Source organism: Phoxinus phoxinus (genome assembly GCF_949152265.1).
Source record: "Phoxinus phoxinus genome assembly, chromosome: 11".
NCBI classification, from domain to species: Eukaryota; Metazoa; Chordata; class Actinopteri; order Cypriniformes; family Leuciscidae; genus Phoxinus; species Phoxinus phoxinus.
Genome location: NC_136886.1, coordinates 19,956,428 through 19,972,553, shown reverse-complemented (window position 1 = coordinate 19,972,553; position 16,126 = coordinate 19,956,428). Strand labels below are relative to the sequence as shown.

The 16,126-nt window shown below is 36.0% G+C and overlaps 1 protein-coding gene across 3 annotated transcripts in view; it reads right to left on the bottom strand.

Annotated features, from left to right (window-relative positions):
• Positions 1-16,126, bottom strand: part of usp43a (ubiquitin specific peptidase 43a) — a 105,215-nt gene that overhangs the window by 40,456 nt on the left and 48,633 nt on the right. For all 3 annotated transcript variants that reach the window (XM_079627752.1, XM_079627754.1, XM_079627753.1), the window contains exons 4-5: positions 5,778-5,870; positions 590-725 (exon numbers count right to left, since the gene is read on the bottom strand). In XM_079627752.1, coding sequence (XP_079483878.1) covers positions 590-725; positions 5,778-5,870 — 229 coding nt within the window. The remainder of the gene's footprint in view (positions 1-589; positions 726-5,777; positions 5,871-16,126) is intronic.

Below are 16,126 nucleotides of genomic sequence, written 5' to 3'. Positions count from 1 at the left end.
CAACAAAAGCCAAAATCAAACAGTGTGCACCATGTTTCAATAAGTAATTATGTGATTGAATGCATGTTCAAGGATTATATAAATTATTATAACAGTGTCATTAAACATATGTATCTTGCAGCACAATAACACCTTGAGCCCTGGCTGAGCAAGTCTGGGTAGTTTCCATTAACCAACAGATGGAGTGTTCAGAGGAGGCAGTTTAATGGCGTATGAATCTCTATTCATACATGCGCTTGTTCGCTATTACTCTTCGTAAGCCTGGAAGATGTATGGAAGATAAATTCTTCCCTGGTAAGACTATGTAAGGTGTGTTTGCACAGTGTAATACAATACAATATTTTATTCTGAACGAATGGGGTGGGTGAGTGAGTGAGTGAGTGAGTGAGTGAGTGAGTGAGTGAGTGAGTGAGTGAGTGAGTGAGTGAGTGAGTGAGTGAGTGAGTGAGTGAGTGAGAGAGTGAGAGAGTGAGAGAGTGAGAGAGAGAGAGAGAGAGAGAGAGAGAGAGAGAGAGAGAGAGAGAGAGAGAGAGAGAGAGAGAGAGAGAGATAAAGAGAGATAGCAGATATGATAGACAGCAGGACTCACCTGGTCTGAAGAGATCTTGCCCTCCTCTGCTACCATGTCCCTGAGTGTTGAGACCGACCCAAAGAGAGGCACAGCCAACCCCACTCTCAGAAACCGTTGACCTTCATTGTTGAACACCAGCGTCACGTTCAAGGCCCTAAAAACACAATTACATATATATTTAGCACATCATCTAATACAACTGTTCATGATGTCAATCTGTAGGCAAATTCAGATAATTCACTATGGGTTCCTAGGGTTTTTTTACCATAGCAGTTTTTCATTTCTAAGAACAAATGGGAAGTCTCTTCAAGTAATGGTGGTAACCACAATTAATGGTGGTAACCACAGACTCATACATTTTCACAGATTTCATACTTTTTAGCCCATGATTTACTCACCCTCAAGTCATCCTATGTGTATATGACATTCTTCTTTCAGACTAATACAATCGGAGATATATATAAAAAATGTCCTGGCTCTTCCAAGCTTTATAATGGCAGTGAACATCTCTATATATATATTTTTAAGTCCATCAAAGTGCATCAATCCATGATACACATGCTCCACATGGCTCTGGGGGGTTAATAAAGGCCTTCTGAAGTGAAGCGATGTGTTCGTTTAAGAAAAATATCTATATTTAAAACTTTATAGACTAAAATAACTAGCTTCGGTCATATGGCCTACGCAAGTTAACTTACGCCAAAAGAGTAACACTTGACGTCGGCAATGTTAGACGTCAGATGAAGGAGTTGCGTACGCTTTGATGCCTCTCGCGGTTCAAACAAACAGGGCTGGGCAACAAACTCAAACTCCTCCGACATTTCTCTTTCAAAATTCTAATTTTAGACTTCTAATTCGTGACTGTTGTTTTGTTTTGCTCTATCCTCTGCGCTTCCGCGTTCGTCATTACGTTGTACGTCAGGTCAAGTCTTTCGATGTAAATCGATGGGTACAGCCGTCTGCCGTAAGCTAGTTATTTTAGAAGATAAAGTTTTAAATATGGATATTTTTCTAACATGAATGCATCGCTTCACTTCAGAAGGCCTTTATCAACCCCCTTTATTAACCGCCGTGTGGAGCACTTTTATCATGGATGGATGCACTTTGATGGACTTCAAAACAGAAACTGCCATTCACTGCCATTATAAAGCTTGGAAGAGCCAGGACGTCTTTTTAATATAAATCAAACGTAGCGTCAGTTCTGGCAGGTCACGTAAGTCAAGCCCGCGCATCAGCTGATCCACGTCTACCTATAGGAATATGACGCCTATCTCTGTATACATATATAAGCTCCTCCAGAATTTTCAGCAACTATCGCGTTTCTCAGGAGCTATACACTCCTCCATCCCCAGCTCCTCCTCTCGCCGAGTCAGGATTTGGCATTCTGATTCCCCTTGAATCAGAATAAATTCTCAAATTATGTTGTACTTTAAAATCTTGAATTAATGATATCTGCATACATTCATGTTGGTTCTGTTCTGTTCACCCAAAGGGGGGTTATTGCTGCTCTCCCTGCTCTTATCCATGCTAGGCTGCATGGATGCGCAGGGAGTTCTCGCCCAGAACGGAACCATACCACCAATCCTAACTGTACGCTAATTGTCAATCGTATTTGACGATAGTGGTCCTGACAGAACTCCGATTGTATTCGTCTGAAAGAAGAATGTCATATACACCTAGGATGGCTTGACGGTGAGTAAATCATGGGGTAATTTTCATTTTTTTTGTGAACTATCCCTTTAAACACCATCACATCGAACAGCAAAACTCATCTACTCACTTTAAGTGCTTTTTTACAGCCGATTAAAAACCACACTCTTTGACCAAGTCAAATTTTCATGGATTTTTCTTTTTTTTTAAGACTGAGGAGTAGTTGGAAGCTTAATGGAGATTTTTTTGTCCATACAAAGGAAGTAAATGAAACAATTGTTATTTTTGAGTGGACTATCTAGTGTATATATATATCTATGCACCAGTCTGCGTACACGTCACACAGAAGGAAGCGCCCGCGCCCTCAGATCACTTGGACGTGGCTGTTTTACAAGAGGTAAAAACAATATAAATACCGTTCGTTTTCTCACACAAACCGCTTGTTTCGTGTCTTAGGCCATCAATGTGTACTTACGATGGGGAATTGTTTAATTTGGACGATGGGGAATTGTTTTAATTTGGACTCTGTGTATGCTCTTTGAGACAATGACCATAGACCTGCATGATATGACTGTCAGACAAGAACGGTTTGACCTAAAAATATTAAAATTGAAACTACTGCGGAAAAAAAGACACCTACATCTTGGATGCCCTTGAGGTAAGCTAAAACATACCAACATTTTATTTCAAAGTGAACTATCCCTTTAATGCTTGGATAACATGCCTACATATCCTTTGATTAATACCTAGTGCGGTGACTGGGATATATGTAAACCTACCAACTTCCGTTGCCATAATTGTTGGAATGACTTATCGACTGAATGACTTGGAATAACTTATTGCGAGAGGAAAAGTTACATTTCAGTCGCATAATATCGGTTAAAGGCAACGTTGTCATTTTGCAATCGTTTTTTATCGACATTTCGAAAATATCGCAAACGTTCTGCGCAAATCTGTAATGGAAATGCGGCTACATACTCTAGTGGATTATTGCTTAGTGTGTGAAATAGTGAGTAACCAATCAAAATCAATTTGCCACATGCAGGGCTACAGTCTGAGTGAGTGTAGATATGTGTGGTTGTGCGTGTACATGTCGTGAAGGTTGATTTAAACCAGCACGTGTCTCTAACACTGCCACATACACTAGCTTGTGGGTGCAGTGCACATTAGGGTTGGGAGCTGATCTGTTTCCTGCTGTATTTGTTTGCCTTGAAATGACCCCATACAAGCCAGTTGCACAGCAGCTGATCGTCTCAGTGCAGTAGCATTTTTCACTGCAGCTGCAGTTGTGGACATTATGGCTCTGGAGACTTGGGTGGACTTTTAGATGCCTCTCTCTGCTGCATTATTGAAAGCTGTATGTGAAATGCTGGACCCAACAAAAGCACTCATTGTAAAAAACTACACTCTCACTTGACTGAACCAGTGAGAAGTCAGCCGAAGCTTTTTAGATTTTATCTCAGAGTCTGAATCATGTGTGACAGGGTTTTATATATGTGGACTGTCAATCAAACGTAGCTTATTCTGTGTTTTCAGAGTGTATCTGGGTGTGGTAAAGTGCAGGTTGGATGTGTTACCTAAAGACATATTTGTGCAGTATTACTTTAAAAAGTACAGTCGGAGTTAATCACATTGATGTCAAAACTGAAAGCACTAATTGGGTAAGTCTAAAAAAAGAAGATCATATTTCACCCCCAAAATAAAAAAAAGGAAGTAAGAAAAAAATTATTTACATTGTGACTTCATAATGCAACCACAAATAACACATTGTGCCACCATGCCATTCCATAGCCATACAACTTTAATGTGAATAAACTATTTTGACCACTCTTTTAATATAATGAATTTGCAACACTGTCTCATTGGAAAAACTAACATGACTTCAAAAGAATGACTAAACAGTACCTATACAAACAATTCACTGCGGTTTTCAGCTGAAATGAACACTAGTGGCAGTGTTCACACTAATTATTATCACAGAAGCAGATTATAGATTAACAGAAAATTATTTTTTTGTGCATTTCCTTGCCCAGTACTATGTTATGACTTTTTACCATAGTGCATGATTTGTAAACGAATACATTTTGCCACTGGCATTACATAACCAACTCCATATATATAGGCTTTTCTGACATAGTAAAATTGCTTGGTAGCTCATCTGGTACAACACTGCACTTGCCATGCGGAGTACTCGGGTGTGAGTACTGTAACACACATCACAATGAAAGAGCTTAAAGATATTAAGTAGAAACCAGCTAAATGGCATGGTTGCTTCAGAAATAGCGTTTTTATCTCACGTTTGATTTTTGTATGTTATTTTCAAACTAGATAAAATAAATAGAGCATTAAACCTTTTAGCGACATTCAGAGGACATTTTGTTTCCAAACCGCCGATAAAACATTAAACATAGCAAAAAACAATAAAACATTGCCATATTCATGTTCATCTATTTCGGGTAAAACTAAAAGTGCCTTTATCACCATTTATTGGACATTCTACTGTGTAATTGTCAAACAATTTTCAAGAAACGTAATATAATTTTATAGAAATGTCGCCAGTTTACATTAGTTGGGTGAACTAATCCTTTCAATTGTGAAGTAGCAAAATATAATTGTAAGTACATATCATAACACAATTGGTTGTACAAATTTTAATTTAATTTACGGGAATGTATTAATGAAAGTACAAATAGTATTACAGTAAAAAAAAATTGTTTACAATAAATGAGAATGATTTATTTTATGTATTTTGTGAAAGTTTTGATGAGATTTGCCCACCAGCTCAATGAAAGATAATTTATTGTATTATATATGTATTTCTTGAAAGTTTTGATGAGATTTGCCCACCAGCTCAATGAAAGATCATTATTGTATTTGATCTCTCTGACTAGGGGCACTTGGGCACTGTATGCTGTGCTGGCTAACCTGATTGGCTCCCTAAAGTATCGGACAGGAGTTCAGCTCACATGTTAGCGGTGCTGGTCTGCTGACAGAAGAAGTGTTTCTCTCCATGGCATGTGTCTAATCTAATTTGTAGTCTTCATATTAATTCATAACAAGAAGTATGGTAGGTTTTTAGCTCTAAAACTCTCGTTGACATTACTGAAGACCTTCCAATTTGGCCCCCTAAGCTCTCAGTGAGGCTAGATATGCCATTTTCACTTTAATGAATGTGATTCAGAAATGCTGGGAAATCTGAGTGTTCAGGGTATGTACAAGTCTTCATGATGAGCTGTAGTTCTCTCCATATATTTCTCGCGTTCTATTATCGCTCTGTCTGACAGGTTGACAGTCTCACAGGAGAGATTTTGCTGACTGGGAGTTTTTGAGATTTAAGAAAATTGAAACAATGTTCTGGTAAGAGCCGTTCACTTGGTCATTCATTACATGAAGAATTTCAGGGTGGCTAAGGACACAAACACACTGAAACAAACAATAGCAAAGATACACACAGACATACACACAAACACGTATACAGACATAAAAATATATAGCATACAGACAATAAGTCCTAATAGATTCCAAAAAGATAAAGACAGAAGACACAGTAACATACCTGGTTTGTCGTAGTGGAATTGGAAGTGAAATACACAGGAAAGGGTCAAAGGTGTTGCTCTGTTTAAGGCAATGAGGGCACGTCAGTGATGACCTGAAACATAGAAATGACCATGATACATTTCATATAATTTTCTTTAAAACACTCACAACCATAATAATCAATAATAATAATAATAATAATTTTGATTTGCTTGATTTTATGTGTAGCTTTGTGCGGTTTAAAATGTCAAAACCCATTCATTTATTCATGTCTTGTACTTTTGGTCATATAGTTTGTCTTTAGTATTTATCTCACATCAACGGGGGTCAGATTCTCGTTCTTACAATTTGACTTAAAACCTTTATGTGAAGGCTTAGGCCAACTCAGTGAAAAAGCACTCAATATGCGTGTCTTAACTGGCTTGACCATGTATTTGATATATGTTTTTAATGCAACTATAGAGTATATATTTAATATGTTACGAAAGGCTTCCCTGTGGTTTATTGTCCTGTATTTTATGTGCCACATTCAGGGCTTGACATGAACTTTGTTGCTCACTAGCCACTGTGGCTAGTGGTTTCCTAAAGTTACTAGCCACTTAGAATCTTCACTGGCCACAAAACTGCCATATAGATATATTTAATATTGTCTCATAGTTTGGCAGCAGGTATATTAGGCTGTTGTCACTTTAGGACCTGATTAGGGCTGTAACGATTAATCGCGATTAATCAAAATCCAAAATAAAAGTTTGTGTTTACATAGTATATGTGTGTGTATTGTGTATAATTATTTTGTATATATAAATACACACACATGCATGTATATATTTGAGAATTATTTGCATTTATATACTGCATATATATTTTTATATGATTTATATTATATAAATAGAACTATTTTATATATAAATAACACATTTTTATTAAATATATACATGCATGTGTGTGTATTTATATATACAAAATAATTATACACAATACACACACATATATTATGTAAACACAAACTTTTATTTTGGATTTCGATTAATCGCGATTGACCTGATGCAAAGACCCATTATACTGTTACACATGTGTTTTCTTTCTCAACTGTTTACGTTTACTTAAAACAAAACATTCCGTGTAAGTGAATACTCACCAAGACAGGCATTTTTACATTATTTTGTGTGTATTTGACTGTTTAAGTGCAATAAGCAGTGAAAAGAACTGAATTTAGTACTCAGAGGCGGCTTTATGTGAGCGCACTGTGGGTGTGAGCACAAAATCTGCGGGAATGAGTAAACGTTTGAGCAATACGCGAAATTCAAGCCCTGTAATACAAACAATATTCATCCGGAGCAAATGAAACGAGTGAGTGAGGGGAGGCGGGTTTGTGTGTTAACTTGCTGTCGAAGAGATGAGAGAGCGAGAAAGCACAGCTGGTATCATGTATCTATTCTGGGGAAAATGAGTATAGGAAGCGCTTCAAATATTTCGATATGTATCCAAAAATAGATATTTTTGACAACTTTACACTGCACTTAGTTTATTATTTCAGATGCTTTTTTAAAAGACTATATATATTATGTAAAATTTAAAAACTGCATATATTATATATACTGTATATTATTATAATATAAAACTGTATATATTATATATAAAATTCAACCCGCCAAAGAGGCTAGTAGGAGTCACTGTGTTACACGTCACTGCTGAAATCCACCCACATTTGGCGGGTGTTAATGTCAAGCCATGGCCACATTCCTTTAATCCTAAAACTACAATATTTTTATCAAATCCCTTGACAATTTAGCTGTTCATGCTGCTGCATTTCAAAAACTCATTAATCTTAATCGCTATTATGGTCTTTCATTCCAGAGGGGGGAAAAAAAAGTATACATTCTCCCAAAAAGGATAGATGTATTAAGACTTAGTTTAATGAGTATATATTTTTTTTTTTTCTTTTAAGGGGCAGTCACACTACACTTTTCATTCCATTGACTTCTATTAATACGCATGTTAATGATGGAAAAATCGAAGAGAAATATCGGCATGTTCGCAAGATCAAAAATGTATATTGTGTTACTGAATTTTTGTCTGAAGAGTGGACATGCGTGAGCATGTCTATACTCTGAGCCCAATATAGAGCTTCCCTTCATGACTCAACATCTGAACACTAGAAATGCATTTGGGTTCTGCAGGTGCAATGTGTTCCCCTGCAGTCCAGACGACAGCTCATAACCAGCAGAGATGGGCACATGTTCTTATATTCACTGAGATAGAAAGCGTTGGAATGCATTGACAGTATCTCAGCATGAAAAAAAAAAAGAGTACAGAGAGAATAATGAAAAATGAACACAGAAGCAAAAGGGTTTAGAGTGAGAAATAAAGATAGAAAAGAAATCTATAAGTGGAACAAAAGAAAGTGAGGGAACAGCAAATGTAGAATGTGTCTGAGATTGCATCATTTTGGGGTCCAATTGTCTCTCGTGAACTCGGCAGAGCTGTCATATCAACCGGTGGAACCCCTTAAAATAGCAGCACACTCCTACCACAGCCATAGTTACTCAACAGATGTGTTTTGCACCGCACACACAAACAAATTATGCACTTGTTAGAGAGAACGTGTGTATAGGGAGTTAGTGTGAAGATAAATGAAGAGCTGTGAAAATAACAGCATGTGACCATCATATCAGCAACAGCAATGATTATAATTGGCTGCAAAGTAACTGTGCACATCCAGTAGACCAAACTCAAATGGGTACAACAGTTTTTTTTGGCTTATACTATGCGAGTTTAGAGCCATGGCAATCAACTCTGTACTCGTCTGTAGCGGGACAGGAATCATACCCTAAAATTGGTATATAAACTAAAATGAAGTTTAATTTCCAAAATGTAAAAATAAAAAAAACATCCCTGTTATGACATTAGACATCATTACAAAAAAATAATGTTCATCAACATTGCACCATTCTATATCATGGTGGGAATACAAGCAAATAACATTTTTGCATTTTCTTAATTTTAGTTAAGCTTATAGCCATTTAACTCTGTTGCCTTAGAATATTTTTTCTTTATTGTATGATATCAATTCATTAATAACTATAAACCAGATTTGTATCACAAATATATTTATTTTAAATGTGAATTCATGTTTATTTAATATTCAAATCAGGGTTTAAAATTAAAAATTTTAGGCCTTATTTTTGTACCCATAGAATCACACCATAAGTTAAGGTGCCTCTTTTCCCATGCCATACGGTGTTGTTAAGCTGCAGTAAGTCACAGTGACGCTTAAAAGCATCTCCAATGAGAAAACTGTTTTTGAACTAGTCTGGTGGGCATGTCAGAAGAGCATTTGTTGGGCTAAGGTGGAGGGAATAGACCGTATCTCTGTTTTACACTTTCCTCAAAGTCTTGAGTCAAAATGGTCTGTAATGTTAATTCAATGCATGTCATTCTCATGAGAGACAGTTACAATAATTTTACAAAAGAAAGTCAAACCACTTTGTTCTATTGCAGTGCTTTGATCCAAATACAATGAGGTTATATTGTTTTTCATTTTAACCCATAGTACATTGTAAAACCAACTGTCAACTTCACTTAAAATGACAGTGGAACAATTCTTTTTTTTATTATTATCCAGTTGCTGTTTTTGTGTTTTGTTTTATGGGACTAAAATAATCAAGATTTTAAGTTATTTTGTGAAATTACTCAAAGCACCCATAACACTTTTTAGAATGGCTCATACAAATTTTTCCTTGCTAATGATCAAGCCTAAATGGGATCTATAGAATTATATTTTGTCTTATTTGGAGCTAAAAGCATAATCATAGTATCTAAAGTTTGAAATAAGCAAAAACAAGGGGCAGGACGTGTATAATTTGAATGACAGATATTTCTCTGTGGGTGTACTGTATATTCTTTGTGAGCCTGCTAATAACTGCTGATGGTACTGAACTCTCTTTGATCCAAGAATGGAGGTAAACTAGAACAATGGTATCTCTCTCACATAATTCCACGCCTATTATTTTTACAAGGAACATACAAAACAAAAAAAAACAAAAAAATTGACAGATCTTTTCCATATTTCAACTTCAAAGTGACAATAGCTGTCAAACAAATTTTTTTCATTTAAAAAAAAATTAAATGTATACTGTAAAATCACTCTAAATGTATTTCATACAACTCGTGCACTATATTCCAAGTCTAGCTTTGTGCGAGGAACAGGTCAAAAGTTATGTTATTATTTACTGATAATCTTGTGCTTGCCATGATCTCACGTCCAGAAATTTAATATAGTGTATTTTGATAGAAAAAAAACAATGGTGTCCCTTGACTAGAAACAAGATTGGGGCAAGATTTTCAGTGCCAGCCTGATGTCATGATGTTTTTTGTTGTTATCCAAGCCTTGGCAGCATACTGTATTTGATTTAATAGTACAGTAGAGGTGAAGATAAACAGCTTCAGAAGACTTGAACACAAAAGTAATGTGCACTATCCCTTTTTAGTGTATTTTTATGTCATTATTTGACGTGTCAAACTCCGCTCCTGGGGGGCCAATGTCTTGCAGGGTTTAGCTCCAACCAGCTCCAAAACACCTGCCTGTTTTTTTCTAGTAATCCTGAAGACCTTGATTAGCTGGTTCAGGTGTGTTTAATTAGGGTTGAAGCTAAAATCTGCAGGACAGTGGTCCTCCATTTTGACAATCCTGTATTATTTACTCACTCTTATTTTGTTTCAAACCCTAATTGACTTATTTTCTTCCGTGGAACACTAAATTATCTTCCCCTCCAGTATGTTGTCAACTAAATTAGCACTGGGTTAGCTGGGTTTCCATCCAAACGTGAAGCGAATCTTTTCAAAGTTTGCAAAAACAAACAAATGCGAATTAGGTGCGTTTCCATCAAGTTGCTTGAGCGGATGACGGTGGTATTGGTAACCTAGTAACCAACAGTAAATAAAACACCATCAGCGGACATTGGTTTAATGGTCGCTATACATCAGAATTTATTCTGCTAAGCACCCTCAAACGCAAACAAGAGCACCCTCAATTGATACTGTAATAATATATTGGCGAAACAGATTTGGCAAATGCTCCAGATTTTATAATTTATTGCGGTGAACACGTGGAAACTGTATCAATAACAGTGCATGTATGCAATGTATAGCTGAGCTCTAGAGTGAATGATCTGATGTAACAAACGTTGGTAAAACAATATTTCCTCAAAGTAGTGAGAACGACAGACAATCTGCATTAATAGACACAGTTTTAGGAAATAGTGGTCCACAGCTGATTAGCAGAAGTAACGTTATTTCAGTTAAGACAGTGATAACGTGAGTTAACGTTAGCCAGTTAGCAGGAGACCTACACAATATAAAACTCAAAACTAAGTATTTTGATCACCATCTTTCAAGAGCAAGCGGTTTGCGAATCCTGCATTGAACTCCGAGATTTGAGAAGCAGTCGTCAGTAAAATAAAGGGAATACAGCAAAAGTTTAGGTTTATACTGCTGTGATATCGTGGTAAAGGACTGCTTGTCCTTGGGCAGTGAAAAAAAAAACTGTCTTTACCTTCACAATATAGAGCACAGCACCGTCCTCTCGACATGATGCTATCCATTATACACAGGAATCAGCTGCCGGTTTGAGGTTCAAGTTTTCCCTGGTGTGTGCGTGCAATAAGTGGGCAGGCAATATACTAATGTTTCGTCTTGACGTCACGACGAAACTGCTTATGACTCGTTTGAAAAACGATTAATTTCACTGACTCAAGAGTCGACTCTTACTTTTGAAAGACAATAACTTTATATAAGGTGCACTTTCAGATTTAAAACTTTGCAGGATGTTTTCATTCACTTAGAGCTATGTTACACACTACATGAAAGGTCATTTTCAAAAATTCATAATAGGGGCCCTTTAAATGTCTCACTGTACACTGCACTATGGGGGAGCCGTTGCTTAGCCAACACAAAGAAATAGCTGCCCGGAGGCATTGCAAATATGGCCGCCGAGTGAATAGACTTTCATTGAAAGGGATTTTAGCCTACATCTGTACTTTACTAGAGCACCCTCAGTGATTTAATTCTGGAACCGGGCCTGAATGCGGTGTAATTTGTTATCCCTTTTAATTGGATATGAAAGAGCGACAAGTACATACATTTAAAATTTCTGTTTTATAAGCATTCAGTTGCCTTCACTCAATCTGCAGTGAAGGGCCTTGGCAGCCAGGAACTCAGTACCAGTCAACAGCAGAGCAGGTGGATCTGTTTTTTCCCCAAACAAAAGAGGCTACGACCTCAGTCCAGGACATGTAGTTATTTTCTAAAAAATAGTCTTACTTGGTTTATTCACTTTTATCACCAGGGAGACACAAATATATTCTATGAAAAAAGCACCAAAAAAAAAAAACAGTCAAAACAATCCAAAGAGAGCAAAATGAGACCATACCTAGGAAACATAAGTCTGAGATTATATTTAAAAACAACTCGGCTTCTAAATAAATCAACACAAGGCCCTCCAAACTCCTAGTCAATACTTTAGCAACATCAGGGGGGATCTATTTGCAATATTTTTGTGCAGTCCTATACATCGTCTTCTCGCTGATATGTAGCTAAAATCTATTTTTAATATGGCAACCAAACTTAGATTTGTTATCAACACTGCAATCCTATTGCCAGTGAGACGGTAGATAACCATTTGTGCCTGTCTTTCCATTATCTACTGAAGCTGAAGCAGAACCTGATATACAACAGTGGCCAAAAGTCATGTCCAAAGGGGACATTTGCTTTTAATGACCCTTCAGGCTTGATTAAACAATCACAATATGAGGAGTATAATATATTGGGAAGAGGAATACACAAAATTTGGTTAAGGTATTAAAATGACAACAAATTTTGACAAAGAGGGCAATCTTCATATTATGGAATATGGGTTTATTAGTATCATACAAAAACAATGCATAGAAAAACAAAAAGCTCACAGGAAATAAAGCATACATTGACTACAATGTAATCAGTTAATAATATTTTGTTGGTTCTCCCTTGTTTTTGATGACAACAGCCATTTTGCTGTGTATTAACTCGCTAAACTTTGTGCATGTGCCATGCCTAACTTCTTTCCAATCCTCCTTAAGTTCTTCCCAAAGTTGAGCTTCATTGGATGCCCTGCATGACTTATCACAAAGCAGGCATATCATTCCCAAAAGGTTTTAAATGGCTTTAAGGTCAGGGGGCTGAGGAGGCCACTTCTCAATGCTGAGAATAAACACTTATTGGGTGCAACTTTGTTGCATTTGTAAAGTGTTTGGGATTGTTTTCATGTTGGAAAATGCACATATGCTCTCCAAACATATCCTCCATACTTGACAATATTGTGATCAGTAGGATCCTCAAGTATTGGTCCATTTTCAAAGTGCCAGGAACTTTGTATATCCTTCCAACACCTGCTGCAGAAATTCGTCACCAATCCCATTATGTTTCCCCAGCCGTGCTTAATTGTGCCATGTAAGCATTTGGTATGAACTCTTTCCGCACTATTTACAGTATTTTCTGTCATTTATGAGACAACAATTCCCAGCCATTGAAGGAATTTTCCGGCAATCCCTGTTATCACGGTTATACGGTAGGGGGCGCTATTACGCATATTCTGAAAGAGTACAGATTCTTCTGATCAAAACACAGATGAAGAAGCATAAGCAAATGATAGAAGCATTGCTGAACAGTTTTATTTTTATTTTATTTTATTTTTTTTACTAAACTTCAAAATCCAAATTCAAGTGTTAATAAAAAGAATGCATGAAGCTATATATATATATATATATATATATATATACATATATATATATATACATATATATATATATATACATATATATATATATATATATATACCTATATATATATATATATATATACATATATATATATATATATATATACATATATATATCTTCGTCTTTTTTTAAAGAAGAGGCTCTGTTTGTTCTTTTGATATATTGCATGTTCAAATATTCATACAACAAAATATTCGACGGCCATGGGCATTTTGTGGAAATTATCAAAAATTGTATTGGCTGGAAACTTTTTTTTTAATGTTGGCAAGGAAAGAGTTAAAACACTCTTACAGTTCAAGATGAAATTGAAGGTTCCTCACAACTGCACATCTCATCCAAATCTTTAGAAGCTGTTTTGAGGTGGTCCCACATTCAGGTGACCTTCATCCTTCTGTCAAAAGGCCACAGCACTTTACATTCTGCATGGTATTGGAGTCACTGTGCTTTAAAATAATTATATGGACATTGTGACCATTTACATCCAGCACTTGAGCAAACTCCAAAACTGATTGACCAGATTTAGCTATTTTAACAATATCCTCCTTGGTCGCAGAGGACAGCTCCGTCCATCAGGCCATTTTCACTAGATGTTATTTTCATTAGATGTTATTTTGTGGGTTTTAACCCACAAAATAACATCTAATAATATAGCTAATACCTCCCACATAGTGATTAAATTATAGGCTGGGAACGAGTGCAAGCTTGGTATGACCACAAGGCCAAAAAAGACGTCCAAGCAATTTGGTTTCATTGCATCATGACAAATAATCCGATTAAAACATAGAACATTAATCTTACACTTCAGGCACAACTTCACAACATGCATAAAAAATAATCAATACACATTTAATAAAAAGTTTGAATAAAGTGCAAAGAAGCCAATATTCCTAAGTACTAAGTTCCTAAGTAAGAACAGTTGGCCACTATTGTATATACCGGTATATCTAAATCACATAGTGGCTTTTTTTGTCTTACTATAATATTCAATATAAATCTTGGTTTTTATGAATCAGTTCTTAAACAAGTGTTTTGTTTTTTCAATTATTTTAAACAAACAGACAATGTCAGTCAACAGTCAAGTAGTTTCAAAATGTTGTTTACCAATAAATGAAGAGGAAGAAAGCCATTAATACTGTTGTATTTGTATAATTTTAATTATATAATTTTATTCGCAATTCTATTATTATATTTAGATATAATTATATTATATAAACCACTATAGACAATGTCAAATTGACAGACAGATTGACTTAATTAAACAAAAGCTGAAAGCAGATATCACAGCAGTGTTTGTGTGGCGAAGATATGAATAAACAAGCAGGGTGCAATCCGAAATCTAGTCATTCTGTTTTCAAAGCTAGAGCAACCAACATAGTTAATGGAATTAAAAAATGAATCCATGAAATCAAGAACTCACTGAGAAGCGGAAGCTTTTCTCGAGATTGAAGAAAATTGCTGAGACCATCTATACCTGGCTTTCTACTTGCTGAGGAGCTCTGGTAGTATAAATGTGAGTGGGCATGAAGCTGGGAATAATTGGGATATTTATAAAGAGCTTTGATGCTTTAGAATGTTTATCGAAGAAAAAAAAACGAATTAAACCTACTCAAATAACTTTTGCTCATTTGAAAACGTAATATTCAGCATTTGCATATTGCTCACATCTGCAGAAGCAGAAATGCCATTGGCGAGAAGGTCTTTGTCACACCAGAAATAGGTGAAAATAATGCTTACGTATACTCTCTATAGCAGAGTGTGTGATTTCATTGTGGATTACTTGATCATTTTCACTCTGCGGAAAGTTCCGGCGCAGATGTTTCAACAGCCCTGCAGCCTGAGAGAGACAGTGAATAGCATGAAGCCTGCTGTTTTCTAGAGAGCTCACACAACGTGTGCCGGATGAGCCCATTTCTATGAAGGGAGGCAAAATCTCAGCCAAATTGCGGTACAGATGATAACCAGTCATTTTCTTCATTGATGGATGTCTGAATAAACCATGAACAAGAATATTTCAAGAATCTACAAGAATTATAGGGTAAAAATATTACTAATTAGTGTTCAACTAATCCATTGAACTTAAGTTAACTAAATGAATAACTAATGATTTGAACTAGTTTTTTTTAAATGAATCAACACTGAACTTACTTCAGCTGTACAATAACACTATTTTCTTCTAGAGCTATTGTACAGCCAAAACAAACTGCATTATTTGTTGCATTATGTTCCTGTTATCACTGTAAAACTGCTTTGAAACAATCTGCATAGTTAAAAAGCGCTACATAAATAAAGGTGTCTTGACTCGACTCAAAATGGAAAATTGTGTGATCTAATGGAATTAATTAAACTGCAATTGACTGCAACTAAATAGTTTGCATGAGCTGTGTTGATCAAATTGAAGGGATGCCACTCTGATCTGTAACCTACAACAAATACTCAAAACACAAACATTTGCAACTATATATATATGCTAGCAGCCTTTTCAGATAACAATGACATATAATAAATCACATAATCGAGGTCACGCTGCATCCGAGGCGTTTATCTCTGACACTGA